Raw genomic sequence first — 17710 nt, 5'->3', positions numbered from 1 at the left:
TATGAAATATATTTTGATTTGTTTAACACTTTTTTGCTTACTACATGATTCCATATGTGTTATTTCATAGTTTTGATTTCTTCACTATTATTCTACAATGTAGAAAATAGTAAAAATCAAGAAAAACCCTTGAATGAGTAGGTGTTCTAAAACTTTTGACTGGTACTGTATATATTCACTGCATATGCACATAGAGGCTCTCCTAAACATTCTTTCACACTCTGACACACACAGACATAGTCAGAGTGTGACTCACATTCTCACACGCACATATCTGCGCGTAAGGGTGTGTCTGTGTATCAATAAAAGATGTGCTATGAATTAGTGATGGGGTACATAATGGACAGGTTGCGTTGCGGAGTGGAGCTGCTGTTCCAGGGGTGTAACAGCAGGCCCAGTCAGGGCTGTCTTCACACATCACATCTGTACCCAGCAAACACTCATACGCTTTTTGGAGAGGAGGGGAGGGGAGAGAGGGAAAGGGGTGGATAGGAGGAGAACGTGTGGAGTGTTGAGATGAGAGAGAAATATATGTCATTTAGCAGACGCTATTATCCAAAGCGACTTGGTCATGCTTGAATACATTTTACAGTATGTGTGGCTGGTCTCGGGAATCAAGCGCCATGCTCTACCTCCCTTTCCTCTCCACTCTGCTCCTCTCCTCCCTTCCATCTTTCTCAGAGGAGTTCAACTATTAGTCCAGAAGTGTCAAACATATAGGAAAACAAATGTTTATTTGTATTATTTTTATGTAGGGGAGGGAACCGGACTCAATATACTTTAAAATGACTAAAACCAAATCAAAACTGTGTAGAAATGATAATTGACATATATTCATAGTTTATTGACTGTCCAGCTCGCTGATAATCATTAGACCGTAGGGAGCATCGAAAATTCCAAAAACGATGGATAGAGGACAATTTTTTCAAAATTTTGACTGCAAGGAATTTTCAGTGCAGCCCTCGTTGCAGACCAAATGCGGCCCCCGAGGCAAAATGAGTTGGACACCCCTGTTGTAGACTAAATGCGTCCCCCGAGGCAAAATGAGTTGGACACCCCTGTTGTAGACCAAATGCGGCCCCCGAGGCAAAATGAGTTGGACACCCCTGTTGTAGACCAAATGCGGCCCCCGAGGCAAAATGAGTTGGACACCCCTGTTGTAGACCAAATGCGGCCCCCGAGGCAAAATTAGTTGGACACCCCTGTTGTAGACCAAATGCGGCCCCCGAGGCAAAATGAGTTGGACACCCCTGTTGTAGACCAAATGCGGCCCCCGAGGCAAAATTAGTTGGACACCCCTGTTGTAGACCAACGTAGCGCATGTCCCACAGATACAGCTACCCACTAATTATAACATGTCATCATATCTAATGTCATGGCCCTACTTGAGTGTCCAAGATCAAAGCCAAACCAGAATCACTCTAAATGGCTACATTCAGACAACCAGCTATGATGGAGCCCCTTCGTTTCAGTGTCATTTTCATACACAGGCTCTAATGTTGTTTTTCCCCTCTTCTCGAAATGGACTCGTTCAGGGTGTGGCTAGTGATATTAGGATAAACCTTCTATATACCATGTTCCACTTCTGTTTAAATAGCTGCCATATTATTACCTAGAAGCTGATTCAGAGACAATGGTACAGGATGCTGTTTCTCCCTCCTCCCGGGCATTTAGAGCCAGTCGGGGGCTGCGTCTCAAATGGCACACTATCCCTATATAGTGCACTACTTTTGACCAGGGCCCATGGGGCTGTAGTCAAAAGTAGTGCACGATAGAGGCAATAGGGTATCATTTGAGACGCAGCCCCCGTCAGTGAAGACTAAATAATGGAATACGGAGTCGGTCAGTTAATTGAATAAGGAGTTGATTAGTAGAAATGGACTGTAACATTAAGTGGTATGATCCATTGAACCCTGGTCTGTACTTAGAGAGGTTGTGCCCTAAGGCTTAAGCAGCTTACCTGCTATGGTAAGAGCCCTTTTAACCATTTGAAGATAGCCCTATCTCCAGCTTCCCTCATCTTCCCAAATGGCACCCTATTCCCTACATAGTGCACTACTTTTGACCAGAGCTCTTTGGGGAATGGGATGCCATTTGGGGAGCAGGCTCTGAATGGTTGTAGCTACTTTACGGGCTCTATATAATAGTTTATATGGCCTGCAGACAGCCTTGTTGTGTCCTCCCCGTCTTTAGCCTGCTGCTGTTTGCCCACTCTGGGTTAATAGTGCCGTTGTTGATGTGGTAACCTTTCTTCCCTGTGTGTTTTCTCAGAAGTCCATGAGAGCGTATTCATACCTCCATTACCATATCATGTTGTTTCTTTTCTCTGCATTTCTTGGGTCAAAAGGACAAACGGACCAAGGCTGCGTGCCAAACAGCACCAGATTCTCTTTATAGTGCACTACTTTTGACCATGGCTCATAGGGGTCTGGTCTAAAGTTGTTCACTATATAGGGAATGGGTAAGGGTGCCATTTTGGATGAACACAATGTCTTGCTCTCAAGGGCCGTGTCCCAGGTCAAGAGGTCAACATCAGCAGTGCTTTTCTGAAGGGAACAGGGAAGTTAGTTTTGATTGGCTCCACATTCAGCATGAACTGTACTGTAGATGGACAAGAATCAGCTCATATTAATGAAAGCTATTATACTGTACATTATAATGTACATAATGGCAGTCTATAGGACAAGATCCTCTTGCATGCATTCAGTATTTAGCCTCTGGTGTTGCTGTGAGTCACCTCTGTTCTCTTTGTCCTGGACCCCTTTATGTTTTTTAACTCTGACTACCTCTCTCCGTGACCTCTGTGTGTCCTCTCTCTTGACCCCTGCCTCAACCCGGGTGTCTCTCAGTTCTAGCCAATTCCGAGGTTGATATGGTCAGCCTCCAGCCAATAGGGAGGCTGACATGGCCCGTTTAGCCTGCTGCTAATGGACAGCCGTCCGAGCCTCCTCCTTCCTCTTGCACAGCTCTGTCCCCCGACCAAGGAACACAGGTTTGCTTTCATTCTCCTCCCGGTTCCGCTAAGCACCCGTACCACACAGACAGGGCTGGCTGGGGTATTGTGGGGTGTAATCGGAAAGAAGAGGTGGGGGTGGCAGGGTGTCCCAGGCCAGAGAGAATGTGTAGCTGTGTCCTGTAGTTGTGTCCCCTGAAGTTAAGGGACAGCAGGGTACTATGAGGGGTACTGTGGTGTTGGGTATCAGCTGGATCATGGAATGTTCCGTAGGAGTATGTTGGATGGATCTCATGTCTTTGTCTTCTGTCAGATGTGTGTATGTTTCATATGTGTATGTCAACACACATGCTGGCACCCACCCACACACACTGGCACCCACACACACACTGGCACCCACCCACCCACACACACACTGGCACCCACCCACTCACACACACTGGCACCCACCCACCCACACACACTGGCACCCACCCACCCACACACACACTGGCACCCACCCACCCACACACACTGGCACCCACCCACCCACACACACTGGCACCCACCCACCCACACACACTGGCACCCACCCACACACACACACTGGCACCCACCCACCCACACACACTGGCACCCACCCACCCACAAACACTGGCACCCACCCACACACACTGGCACCCACCCACACACCCACACACACTGTAGCACCACAACTCCAGTAGAAAGGTAGCGAGTGAGTGGCCTGACGTGATGTGGCCTGATTGTAGTGAAAGTCCCCTTACACACACAACCACCAGTCTGCTCAGCTGAGCCCTCTGTCTCAACACACAGCAGAGAGGACTTGTCTGGGGGTTAAGAGGTCCAGAGGTATGTTTGTGTGTGTGGTTCTGTCCCAAATGGCACCCCATTCCCTATAATGTACTGATGTACTGACCAGTTGAGTCTTATGGGTGGATAGGGTATTATTTGGGTGGTAGTCTGTGTGTGTGTGTGTTTAGAGAGGATGGTGTGGTGGATTTTCAACAGCTAGCCAAATCATCTGTGTGAGCAACTGATGAGGAAGTCTCCTCTAAATCCAATGTGGCTTAAATATAAACATAGACTGACAACAGCTTGGCACACACACACATACACTTTCTCTCTTCCACACACCCAGCGAGGGGGTAATGATGAGGGACAATCAGTGTGTGTGGTATAGCGTTTCACAGCATCCTGATGTATAGCAGGGCTTTAAAACCAGTACAAGCTCTTTACCGGAGAGATGAGTGAAAGTAATGAGGAGAAGAGAGGGAGATAGAGAGGGTTGTATAGAGAGGAGTGATTGTATCTCCATGCAGCAGGCCTGGTGTAATGAGGTCTGATTGGAGATGAAGCAGTCCACCATTTATCTGCTGACCCATGAGAGTGTGTATGTGGCCCCAGAGCCAGCTGGGGACAATTGTGAGATTAAATTTAAAACTCAAAAACTTTCAGTTGGGATAAGTATAGTATCGGTGTGTGTTACTGCCTCACTCCCAGACTCTCTGAGACAAGAGAGATAGAGGAGGGAAAGATGGAGAGAAAAGAGCGACGAGAAAGTGGCATCACCTCTCTCCTCTCCTCCTCGCTCCTCTCCTGTCCTCTCCTCCTTTCTCCTCTCCTGTCCTCTACTCCTCGCTCCTCCATGTCCTCCTCTCCTGTCCTCTCCTCCTCGCTCCTCTCCTGTCCTCTCTTCCTCGCTCCTCCCTGTCCTCCTCTCCTGTCATCTCCACCTCTCCTGTCCTCGCTCCTCTCCTGTCCTCTCCTCCTCGCTCCTCCCTGTCCTCCTCTCCTGTCCTCGCTCCTGTCCTGTCCTCTCCAGCTCTCCTGTCCTCCTCACTTCTCTCCTGTCCTCTCCTCCTCACTTCTCTCCTGTCCTCTCCTCCTCACTTATCTCCTGTCCTCTCCTCCTCACTCCTCTCCTGTCCTCTCCTCCTCACTTATCTCCTGTCCTCTCCTCCTCACTTCTCTCCTGTCCTCTCCTCCTCGCTCCTCTCCTCCTCACTTTTCTCCTGTCCTCTCCTCCTCACTTCTCTCCTGTCCTCTCCTCCTCACTTCTCTCCTGTCCTCTCCTCCTCACTCCTCTCCTGTCCTCCTTCTCTTCTCCTTGCTTCTCGCTCCTCTCCTGTCCTCTCCTCCTCAGTTCTCTCCTGTCCTCTCCTCCTCACTTCTCTCCTGTCCTCTCCTCCTCGCTTCTCTCCTGTCCTCTCCTCCTCACTTCTCTCCTGTCCTCTCCTCCTCACTCCTCTCCTGTCCTCCTTCTCTTCTCCTTGCTTCTCGCTCCTCTCCTGTCCTCTCCTCCTCACTCCTCTCCTGTCCTCCTTCTCTTCTCCTTGCTTCTCGCTCCTCTCCTGTCCTCTCCTCCTCTCTCCTCGTGTGTCCTTTCTTCCTCTCTCCTGTGTTCTCCTCCACGCTCCTCTCCTGTTCTCTCCTCACTCCTCTCCTGTCCTCACCTCCTCTCTCCCCTCCTCGCTCCTCTCCTCGCTCCTCTGCTGTCCTCTCCTCCTCGCTTCTCTCCTGTCCTCTTCTCTCCTGTCATCTCCTCTTCTCTCCTCTTTTCTCCTCGCCTCGCTCTTCTATACTTTCCTCTCTTCTCTTCCCTCTCCTGCTCTCTCTTCTCTCCCTTCTCCTCTCCACCTCTCCTCTCCTCCTCTCTCTTCTCCTGTGTTCTCCTCCTCTCTCCTCTCCTGTCCTCTCCTCCTCCCTCCTCTCCCTTCTCCTCTCTCCCTCTCTCCTCTCCTCAGCTCAGACCCACTGATTAAGAGACGCTGTGTTTTCTCTTTGACCCCTCTCTCCACTCCTCTCAACTTAATATGGCCCCCACACCACATCCTACACACACTCCACAAACACACACACATACATACACACACAGCACAAAGACACAAAACATGCTCTCAGTGAGGAGGCTTGTATGTTTGTATGTTGATTCAGTGTGTGAGTGCATGTATGTCTGTTCTTTACATGTATTTATCTATTTGGGTCTGTGTGTGTATATATGCAGGAATTTGTAATTGTACATGTGTGTTTTGCTTGTGTGTGTGTGTGTGTGTGTGTGTGTGTGTGTGTGTGTGTGTGTGTGTGTGTGTGTGTGTGTGTGTGTGTGTGTGTGTGTGAGCTTGCGCCAGACTTAAGTGAGAAGAGGACAGTTTAAGAGGATTAGGCCATTGACAGGATGCTGGATCATTTCTGGACATTATTTCCACAGTCAGTCCACTTGGTAATGATGTATTTACTGAGCCCTGTAGAACTGTTATTGCGTTTTGCCACAAAGCTTAACTCCCTCCTTGCTGGATTGTACCATGAGGCCAAATATAGTCCATTTTGTCTCACTTCACGGCTTCAACATATTCGGACAGGGACGGAGTGGCCATAGGACAGTTCTGCAAATGCCAGATGTGCTGGTCCATCTTTAGCCCAGTCACCCTGTTTAAATTAGTATTTTTTTCCCCTGTATTCAGCTTGCTGTTTGTCCAGGCTTTGTCCTTAAGTATTTGTGTTTTAGTGGAAAATGTCAAGTTTTACATGAATTGTTATTATTACATGTAACTACATTAGTAATGTGAATGAAAATGTAAATATAGTAACCAATCTGAAACAGAATGTGGTTGATTTTTGTTTCTTTAGATTCAGTCATTGTCATGTAGGTACTATGCAGTTACCATGTACAGCTGAGTGAATCCAGCCTGGTTAACAGACTAGTTGTTTTGTTAACCAGACTGATTTCAGGGGGGTGGGATTAGTTGGTGTTAACTACATGTCATAAGGTTAGCTCTATGTCAAGTGTTACAGAGCTTAGATCCACGTTAGAGCAGATGGGCTTGTGTTGAGGGTGTGAGCATCAGGGTGGGTGGGTGGGTGTGATTGATTGATTGATCGGGTGTTGATGTTATCAAGAGCAACATCTGATCCAGAGATCAACTTATTGTAAGGAAACCCTACTTAGGACTATTATGTAGGACTATTATGAGTTAGAACAAGAATTGTTTAGGGGTTAGGAGATAGGGAGTAAGGGTTAGGAGAGAAGGGTTATGGGTTAGGAGAGAGAGGGGTTATGGGTTAGGAGAGAGATGGGTTAGGAGAGAGGGGCTAGGGGTTGAGGGTTAGGGGAGATAGGCTAGGGGTTAGGAGAGAGGGGCTAGGGGTTGAGGGTTAGGAGAGAGAGGCTAGGGGTTAGGAGAGAGAGGCTAGGGGTTAGGAGAGAGGGGTTAGGAGAGAGGGGCTAGGGGTTAGGAGAGAGGGGCTAGGGGTTAGGAGAGAGAGGCTAGGGGTTAGGAGAGAGAGGCTAGGGGTTAGGAGAGAGGGCTAGGGGTTAGGAGAAAGGGGCTAGGGGTTAGGAGAGAGGGGCAAGGGGTTGAGGGTTAGGAGAGAGAGGCTAGGGGTTAGGAGAGAGGGGCTAGGGGTTGAGGGTTAGGGGAGATTGGCTAGGGGTTAGGAGAGAGGGGCTAGGGGTTGAGGGTTAGGAGAGAGAGGCTAGGGGTTAGGAGAGAGGGGTTAGGAGAGAGGGGCTAGGGGTTAGGAGAGAGGGGCTAGGGGTTAGGAGAGAGGGGCTAGGGGTTAGGAGAGAGAGGCTAGGGGTTAGGAGAGAGAGGCTAGGGGTTAGGAGAGAGAGGTTAGGGGTTAGGAGAGAGAGGCTATGGGTTGAGGGTTAGGAGAGAGCGGCTAGGGGTTAGGAGAGAGGGGCTAGGGGTTAGGAGAGAGGGGTTAGGAGAGAGGGGCTAGGGGTTAGGAGAGAGAGGTTAGGGGTTAGGAGAGAGAGGCTAGGGGTTAGGAGAGAGGGGCTAGGGGTTAGGAGAGAGGGGTTAGGAGAGAGGGGCTAGGGGTTAGGAGAGAGAGGCTAGGGGTTAGGAGAGAGAGGCTAGGGGTTAAGAGAGAGAGGTTAGAGGTTAGGAGAGAGAGGCTATGGGTTGAGGGTTAGGAGAGAGCGGCTAGGGGTTAGGAGAGAGGGGCTAGGGGTTAGGAGAGAGGGGTTAGGAGAGAGGGGCTAGGGGTTAGGAGAGAGAGGTTAGGGGTTAGGAGAGAGAGGCTAGGGGTTAGGAGAGAGAGGTTAGGGGTTAGGAGAGAGAGGCTAGGGGTTAGGAGAGAGGGGCTAGGGGTTAGGAGTAGAGGTCGACCGATTAATCAGAAGGGCCAATTAATTAGGACCGATTTCAAGTTTTCATAACAATCTGTAATCGGCATTTTTAGACACCGATCATGGCCTATTACATTGCATACACTACATACACTCCACGGAGACTGCGTGGCAGGCTGACTACCTGTTATGCGAGTGCAGCAAGGAGCCAAGGTAAGGTGCTAGCTAGCATTAAACCTATCTTATAAAAAACAATCAATCTTAACATAATCACTAGTTAACTACACATGGTTGATGATATTACTAGTTTATCTAGCTTGTCCTGCGTTGCATATAATCAATGGGGTGCCTGTTAATTTATCATTGAATCACAGCCTACTTCACCAAACGGGTAATTTAACAAGCGCATTCAAGAAAAAAGCACTGTTGTTTCACCAATGTGTTCCTAACCATAAACATCAACGCCTTTCTGAAAATCAATACACAAGTATATATTTTTAAACGTGGATATTTAGTTAATATTGCCTGCTAACATGAATTTATTTTAACTAGGGAAATGGTGTCACGTCTCTTGTGTTCTGTGCAACATAGTCCGTGTGTATGCAGCAGTTTGGGCCGCCTGGCTCGTTGCGAACTGTCAAGACAATTTCTTCCTAACAAAGACAGCCAACTTCGCCAAATGGGGGATGATTTAACAAAAGCGCATTTGCGAAAAAAGCATAATCGTTGCACGAATGTACCTAACCATAAACATCAAATCAAATTTAATTTGTCACATACACATGGTTAGCAGATTTTAATGTGAGTGTAGCGAAATGCTTGTGCTTCTAGTTCTGACAATGCAGTAATAACCAACGAGTAATCTAACTTAACAATTCCACAACTACTACCTTATACACACAAGTGTAAAGGGATAAAGAATATGTACATAAAGATAAATTAATGAGTGATGGTACAGAATGGCATAGGCAAGATGCAGTAGATGGTATTGAGTACAGTATATACATATGACATGAGTAATGTAGGGTATGTAAACATAAAAGTAGCATAGTTTAAAGTGGCTAGGGATACATGTATTACATAAAGATGGCAAGATGCAGTAGATGATAGAGTATAGTATATACATATACATATGAGATGAGTAATGTAGGGTATGTAAACATTATATTAAGTGGTATTGTTTAAAGTGGCTAGTGATACATTTTTACATCAATTTACATTATTAAAGTGAGCTGGAGTTGAGTCAGTGTGTTGGCAGCAGCCACTCAATGTTAGTGGTGGCTGTTTAACAGTCTGATGGCCTTGAGATAGAAGCTGTTTTTCAGACTCTCAGTCCCTGCTTTGATGCACCTGTACTAGAGGTCGACCGATTATGATTTTTCAACGCCGATACCGATTAATCGGCCAATTTTTATTTATTTATTTGTAATAATGACAATTACAACAATACTGAATGAACACTTATTTTAACTTAATATAATACATCAATAAAATCAAGTTAGCTTCAAGTAAATAATGAAACATGTTAAATTTGGTTTAAATAATGCAAAAACAAAGTGTTGGAGAAGAAAGTAAAAGTGCAATATGTGCTATGTAAGAAGCAATATGTGCTATGTAAGAAAGCTAACGTTTCAGTTCCTTGCTCAGAACATGAGAACATACGAAAGCTGGTGGTGCCTTTTAACATGAGTCTTCAATATTCCCAGGTAAGAAGTTTTAGGTTGTAGTTATTATAGGAATTATAGGACTATTTCCCTCTATACCATTTGTATTTCATTAACCTTTGACTATTGGATGTTCTTATAGGCACTTTAGTATTGCCAGTGTAACAGTATAGCTTCCGTCCCTCTCCTCGCTCCTCCCTGGGCTCGAACCAGTAACACAACGACAACAGCCATCATCGAAGCAGCATTACCCATGCAGAGCAAGGGGAACAACTACTAGAAGGCTCAGAGCGAGTGACGTTTGAAACGCTATTAGCGCGCGCTAACTAGCTAGCCATTTCACTTCGGTTACACCAGCCTCATCTCGGGAGTTGATAGGCTTGAAGTCATAAACAGCGCAATTTTTTTAAATTTTTTTTTATTTCACCTTTATTTAACCAGGTAGGCTAGTTGAGAACAAGTTCTCATTTGCAACTGCGACCTGGCCAAGATAAAGCATAGCAGTATGAGCAGACAACACAGAGTTACACATGGAGTAAACAATTAACAAGTCAATAACACAGTAGAAAACAAAGGGGGAGTCTATATACAATGTGTGCAAAAGGCATGAGGTAGGCGAATAATTACAATTTTGCAGATTAACACTGGAGTGATAAATGATCAGATGGTCATGTACAGGTAGAGATATTGGTGTGCAAAAGAGCAGAAAAATAAATTTAAAAAAACAGTATGGGGATGAGGTAGGTGAAAATGGGTGGGCTATTTACCAATAGACTATGTACAGCTGCAGCGATCGGTTAGCTGCTCAGATAGCTGATGTTTGAAGTTGGTGAGGGAGATAAAAGTCTCCAACTTCAGCGATTTTTGCAATTCGTTCCAGTCACAGGCAGCAGAGTACTGGAACGAAAGGCGGCCAAATGAGGTGTTGGCTTTAGGGATGATCAGTGAGATACACCTGCTGGAGCGCGTGCTACGGATGGGTGTTGCCATCGTGACCAGTGAGCTGAGATAAGGCGGAGCTTTACCTAGCATGGACTTGTAGATGACCTGGAGCCAGTGGGTCTGGCGACGAATATGTAGCGAGGGCCAGCCGACTAGAGCATACAAGTCGCAGTGGTGGGTGGTATAAGGTGCTTTAGTGACAAAACGGATGGCACTGTGATAGACTGCATCCAGTTTGCTGAGTAGAGTGTTGGAAGCCATTTTGTAGATGACATCGCCGAAGTCGAGGATCGGTAGGATAGTCAGTTTTACTAGGGTAAGCTTGGCGGCGTGAGTGAAGGAGGCTTTGTTGCGGAATAGAAAGCCGACTCTTGATTTGATTTTCGATTGGAGATGTTTGATATGAGTCTGGAAGGAGAGTTTGCAGTCTAGCCAGACACCTAGGTACTTATAGATGTCCACATATTCTAGGTCGGAACCATCCAGGGTGGTGATGCTAGGCGGGCATGCGGGTGCAGGCAGCGATCGGTTGAAAAGCATGCATTTGGTTTTACTAGCGTTTAAGAGCAGTCGGAGGCCACGGAAGGAGTGTTGTATGGCATTGAAGCTTGTTTGGAGGTTAGATAGCACAGTGTCCAATGACGGGCCGAAAGTATATAGAATGGTGTCGTCTGCGTAGAGGTGGATCAGGGAATCGCCCGCAGCAAGAGCAACATCATTGATGTATACAGAGAAAAGAGTCGGCCCGAGAATTGAACCCTGTGGCACCCCCATAGAGACTGCCAGAGGACCGGACAGCATGCCCTCCGATTTGACACACTGAACTCTGTCTGCAAAGTAATTGGTGAACCAGGCAAGGCAGTCATCCGAAAAACCGAGGCTACTGAGTCTGCCGATAAGAATATGGTGATTGACAGAGTCGAAAGCCTTGGCAAGGTCGATGAAGACGGCTGCACAGTACTGTCTTTTATCGATGGCGGTTATGATATCGTTTAGTACCTTGAGTGTGGCTGAGGTGCACCCGTGACCGGCTCGGAAACCAGATTGCACAGCGGAGAAGGTACAGTGGGATTCGAGATGGTCAGTGACCTGTTTGTTGACTTGGCTTTCGAAGACCTTAGATAGGCAGGGCAGGATGGATATAGGTCTGTAACAGTTTGGGTCCAGGGTGTCTCCCCCTTTGAAGAGGGGGATGACTGCGGCAGCTTTCCAATCCTTGGGGATCTCAGACGATATGAAAGAGAGGTTGAACAGGCTGGTAATAGGGGTTGCGACAATGGTGGCGGATAGTTTCAGAAATAGAGGGTCCAGATTGTCAAGCCCAGCTGATTTGTACGGGTCCAGGTTTTGCAGCTCTTTCAGAACATCTGCTATCTGGATTTGGGTAAAGGAGAACCTGGAGAGGCTTGGGCGAGGAGCAGCGGGGGGGGCGGGGCTGTTGGCCGAGGTTGAAGTAGCCAGGCGGAAGGCATGGCCAGCCGTTGAGAAATGCTCATTGAAGTTTTCGATAATCATGGATTTATCGGTGGTGACCGTGTTACCTAGCCTCAGTGCAGTGGGCAGCTGGGAGGAGGTGCTCTTGTTCTCCATTGACTTCACAATGCTGTGCTTGACACACAACGAAGAGCTGCTGGCAAAACGCACAAAAGTGCTGTTTGAATGAATGTTTACGCGCCTGCTTCTGTCTACCACCGCTCAGTCAGATACTTGTATGCTTGTATGCTCAGTCAGATTAAATGCAACGCAGGACACGCTAGATAATATCTAGTAATATCATCAACCATGTGTAGTTTATGATTGATTGTTTTTTATGAGATAAGTTTAACGCTAGCTAGCAACTTACCTAGGCTTACTGCATTCGCGTAACAGGCAGTCTCCTTGTGGAGTGCAACAAGAGAGAGGCAGGTCGTTATTGCGTTGGACTAGTTAACTGTAAGGTTGCAAGATTGGATCCCCCGAGCTGACAAGGTGAAAATCTGTCGTTCTGTCCCTGAACGAGGCAGTTAACCCACCGTTCCTAGGCCGTCATTGAAAATAATGTGTTCTTAACTGACTTGCCTTGTTAAATAATGGTATAAAATTTTTAAAAATCTGCAAATCGGCCCCCAAAAATACAGATTTCCGATTGTTATGAAAACTTGAAATCGGCCCTAATTAATCGGCCATTCCGATTTATCGGTCGACCTCTAACCTGTACTGACCTCGCCTTCTGGATGATAGCGCGGTGAACAGGCAGTGGCTCGGATGGTTGTTGTACTTGATGATCTTTATGGCCTTCCTGTGACATCGGGTGGTGTAGGTGTCCTGGAGGGCAGGTAGTTTGCCCCCAGTGATGCGTTGTGCAGACCTCACTACCCTCTGGAGAGCCTTACGGTTGTGGTCGGAGCAGTTGCCGTACCAGGCGGTGATACAGCCCGACAGGATGCTCTCGATTGTGCATCTGTAGAAGTTTGTGAGTGCTTTTGATGACAAGCCCAATTTCTTCAGCTTCCTGAAGTTGAAGAGGCGCTGCTGTGCCTTCTTCACAACGCTGTCTGTGTGGGTGGACCAATTCAGTTTGTCCGTGATGTGTTCAGAGGGAGCACCCCCCTATCCACCCTCTCCACTACTGTCCCGTCAATGTGGATAGGGGGGTGCTCCCTCTGCTGTTTCCTGAAGTCCACAATCATCTCCTTTGTTTTGTTGACATTGAGTGTGAGGTTACTTTCCTGACACCACACTCCAAGGGCCCTCACCTCCTCCCTGTAGGCCATCTCGTCGTTGTTGGTAATCAAGCCTACCACTGTAGTGTTGTCCGCAAACTTGATGATTGAGTTGGCTAAGAGTCAAGCTATTTTTGCAGTTCATTCCAGTCATTGGCAGCAGAGAACTGGAAGGAAAGGCGGCCAAAGGAGGAATTGGCTTTGGGGCTGAGCACGTGCTGCGGCTGGTGCTGCTATGGTGACCAGTGAACTGAGATAAGGCGGGGCTTTACCTAGCAAAGACTTGTAGATGACCTGGAGCCAGTGGGTTTGGCGACGAGTATGAAGCGAGGGCCAGCCAACGAGAGCGTACAGGTCGCAGTGGTGGGTACTATATGGGGCTTTGGTGACAAAACGGATGGCACTGTGATAGACTGCATCCAATTTGTTGAGTAGAGTGTTGGAGGCTATTTTGACATCGCCAAAGTCGAGGATCGGTAGGATAGTCAGTTTTAGGAGGTTATGTTTGGCAGCATGTGTGAAGGATGGGTTGTTTTGCGAAATAGGAAGCCAATTCTAGATTTCATTTTGGATTGGAGATGCTTAATGTGAGTCTGGAAGGAGAGTTTACAGTCTAACCAGACACCTAGGTATTTGTAGTTGTCCACATATTCTAAGTCAGAATCGTCCAGAGTAGTGATGCTGGACGGGCGGGCAGGTGCGGGCAGCGACAGTTTGAAGAGCATGCGTTTAGTTTGCTGTGGTGTTGCTGTGGGGGGTGCGGGGCAGTTGACCGGGGTAGGGGTAGCCAGGTGGAAAGCATAGTCAGCCATAGAAAAATGCTTATTGAAATTCTCAATTATCATGGATTTATCGGTGGTGACAGTGTTTCCTAGCCTCAGTGCAGTGGGCAGCTGGGAGGAGGTGCTCTTATTCTCCATGGACTTTAGTGTCCCAAACCTTTTTTGAGTTTTTGCTACAGGATGCAAATTTCTGTTTGAAAAAGCTAGCCTTAGCTTTCCTAACTGCTTGTGTATATTGGTTCTTAACTTCCCTGAAACGTTGCATATCACGGGGGCTATTCGATGATATTGCAGTACGCCACAGGTTGTTTTTGTGCTGGTCAAGGGCAGTCAGGTCTGGAGTGAACCAAGAGCTATATCTGTTCCTGCTTCTACATTTTTTTAATGGGGCATGCTTATTTAAGATGGTGAGGAAGGCACTTTTAAAGAATAACCATGCATCCTGTGCTGACGGGATGAGGTCGATATCCTTCCAGGTGGTCAGAACGCTCGGATCAACCCCAGTCCTCGACTAGAGCGTACACTGGATGCTCTGAATGCTCCGAGAGCAAAATGCTCTGAATTTCCGAGCGTTCTCTGAGCACACTCAGACACTCCAATGGGAATTTATGAACACACCCTGTGAGTCATCATACCCATAAAACCTAGCGGTCAAACAGGGAAATGGTTCCAATCGTTTTTTTACCATTCATTTTTCCCATAGGGGATTTAGTAACACTTAAAATAAGGGCTGTGTTTCATGTGGGCTTACCCTGGGGTGACGTTTTAATAACCAAGTAAATCTCACTAAGACCAGGTAACTTTTATTAATATATTCGCCTGTATTTACCCCCCAAAAATGCCATCTAATGTGGCGATCTTAAAGAACTACAAATGCCATCATGATCTGGGCTGGGATATGGAGACAGGGGCTAGGGTAAGTAGAGGGGCTAGTGGTTAGTAGAGGGGCTAGGGGATGGGGTTAGGATAGAGGGCCGAGGGGTGAGCAGAGGGGTTAGCACGCACACGCTATTGACCCCACCCATACCCCCCCCATCGTCGTCATATATACCATCATCAATAGGACTGCTGTACATGTCTGATCTGTGTCAAAATGCATCACGTAGATCACTGCCTTCATTCCTTCCTCACACCATGCCAGTCTGCACCCATCTCTGCACCCATGTTCCATATGGCCATAGACTGACATGTAACCGTTTCCTGTGAATGGTTTTGGAGCAGCCTGTCAGACAGTGTGTCAGTCTACACAGGAGCAGACTGCTAGCTGGTGTACCGTACTGTTACTACTGGGATGGTTAATGAATCAGGTTGAGAGTCAGTGTGTTTGACAGAGCAGACCAACCAACCCAGAGACATGGTAGTGGAGGGAGTGGCATTTTGGGCCCTGTCCAGAAACAGCCCCTAGCCCTTGTCCCCTATAGACACTTCATCTGTTGTAGATCTGGTAGAGTTGGATAGGGAGACGCAAAATGGTTGTAGCTCCGCCTTGGCCTCTGATAAAGACAACATCTGGCGGCTTTATATGTGAATGTACATTTTTATTGGTTTGGTACACAGAAAGAAACAAGACAAAATCCCACTCAGCACTACATAATCTACTTACATCGTTACAACACTTTCAATGTACAGCTCATAGAAGATTGGAATTTTCATTGTGTGTGTGTGTGTGTGTGTGTGTGTGTGTGTGTGTGTGTGTCTCTCTTTGTCTCTGTCTCACCCCCACAGAGCTCCAGAGGGAGGGCAGCATTGAGACTCTCAGCAACAGCTCTGGTTCCACCAGCGGCTCCATCCCCCGTAACTTTGAGGGCTACCGCTCTCCACTGCCCACCAACGAGAGCCAGCCCCTCAGCCTCTTCCCCTCCGGATTCCCCTAGAGGAGACCAGGAGACAGCCTGCCTATCACCCTACAAGACCTGGGGTCAAATACTATTTTAAGTCTTTCAAATGCTTTGAGTGTTTGCTTTAGTCTGCCTGGGGTGCCTGATGGGAGGGGACTACATTTTACAACTATTCTATTGGTTCTAGACAAGCTCAATAAAGCCCAGATAAAGTATTTGAACCCAGGTCTGCTACCTACCATCCATCCTACCGCTTCACACAGCACAGCCAGACAGTCCTGATGTCTTCCGGTCTCTCGCCATGTTGATGTTCATTAGGATGTTATTGTGAGCAATGGTTCCCTTTTCATGTTCCCTCCTCTCTCTTTCCAAATCCAGGAACTGTCCAGTGTTACTCCCACCTACCGATGTGTGTGTGTGTGTGTGTGTGTGTGTGTGTGTGTGTGTGTGTGTGTGTGTCACATGGCGTGTGTTTCATTTTGGGTGTGTGAAATAGCTGAAGTTTGTTATTTAGCTAGACATGTTTTTATGGAGTTGATTAACTACGTGTCACTTTGACTTTTTCACAAGCTTGTAAATGGTGATGGACCTAATGTAGCTGTAGTTGTTTTACTTCTGAAGATAACGACCTAGCTCAGCATGCGCGCTGTAATGTATATTAGCTTTGCTTATTAAGACCAAATCACTTCCATGTATGCTTTTCTCTTCATTTGGTAACATTGAGGGTTTTGGTGGGTATCTTTTTAGTTTGTTGAGTCGAGTGTCTTCTGATGATTTCATCTTGCTTTGATTATGATTTTATTTTTCTGCAACAAAAAACAGGTTTGTGCTTTAACAAAAGAAAAGGCTTATTCCTTACTTGCGTGCACACACACACACACACCTCAAACACACCCCAAACACAAACACATGCTTGTACGCTGAATAACTACTTTGCCAGCTTGCTTTTCTTAGTGAATGGGTCATTGCTAGACTTGACCAGACCACATGGGACTTGAAATGAAGTGTGATCTGATGCACTAGTGAGAACAGAAAGATAGACTCACCTTTGAGACTTAAAACAGGTTCTAAATATTTGGTCACTGATTTTGTATTTAGTGTTTGTCAACATTTTAATTTTATAACACAATCCTAGTCCTTTGTCTGGGGAATGGATGTCTGGTTGACTACACGGGTCTGTTCAGAAAAATGCGACGTTACAGGACTTTCAGGTAGAAATACATTTTATAGAACATGTGACTCCTCTCTGTCCTGTAGGAAAAGGAGTCATTACAGATCTATATATTACATATTTATCTGCAATGTTCGGGAATGTTTCACCCTACTGAACACAGCCATGTTCCCGTAATTCTGCATGTTGAATGAGTCAATGGCTACTGCTGCTTGGTCACTGGACAATGTAACATAAAAGAGGCATGATGAATTTATTCCTTTTAATACAGAACACATGCTCATTAATACATTTTTACTAATATTGGTTTTGTAAAATACCAAATCGTTATTTGCTATACATTCATGTTAATGAAATGTATTGATGTGTTATTATCACCCCTGGATACTCAATGATTTCATATATGCTAAATAAATATTACACCTGCAGAGTCATTGTTTCAATCACGTGAACAAAAGTTATCAGCAAGTGCTTTTGTAAATGTTAAGTGACTTCTCGTTTAATTTAATGAAAATAAATAAACCACACCAAAGCCAGTGCACATTTTCTGCCAGTTTATTGTGGAAAAGCAGACCGTGAATACA

The 17710-nt window shown here is 46.5% G+C and overlaps 1 protein-coding gene across 6 annotated transcripts in view; it reads left to right on the top strand.

The window, feature by feature from the left end:
* The window catches only part of LOC110503843 (breast carcinoma-amplified sequence 3), a 350355-nt gene extending 332693 nt beyond the window's left edge, over window positions 1-17662 (top strand). For all 6 annotated transcript variants that reach the window (XM_036961229.1, XM_036961230.1, XM_021582400.2 and 3 more), the window contains one exon: window positions 15843-17662. In XM_036961229.1, coding sequence (XP_036817124.1) covers window positions 15843-15991 — 149 coding nt within the window. In that variant the 3' untranslated portion in view covers window positions 15992-17662. The remainder of the gene's footprint in view (window positions 1-15842) is intronic.
* Window positions 17663-17710: the final 48 nt, after the last annotated feature.

The sequence above is a fragment of the Oncorhynchus mykiss genome, chromosome 24 (genome assembly GCF_013265735.2).
Source record: "Oncorhynchus mykiss isolate Arlee chromosome 24, USDA_OmykA_1.1, whole genome shotgun sequence".
Lineage (NCBI taxonomy): Eukaryota > Metazoa > Chordata > Actinopteri > Salmoniformes > Salmonidae > Oncorhynchus > Oncorhynchus mykiss.
Note: the sequence above shows the minus strand (reverse complement) of the source record. Positions and strands in the feature narration are given on the sequence as shown.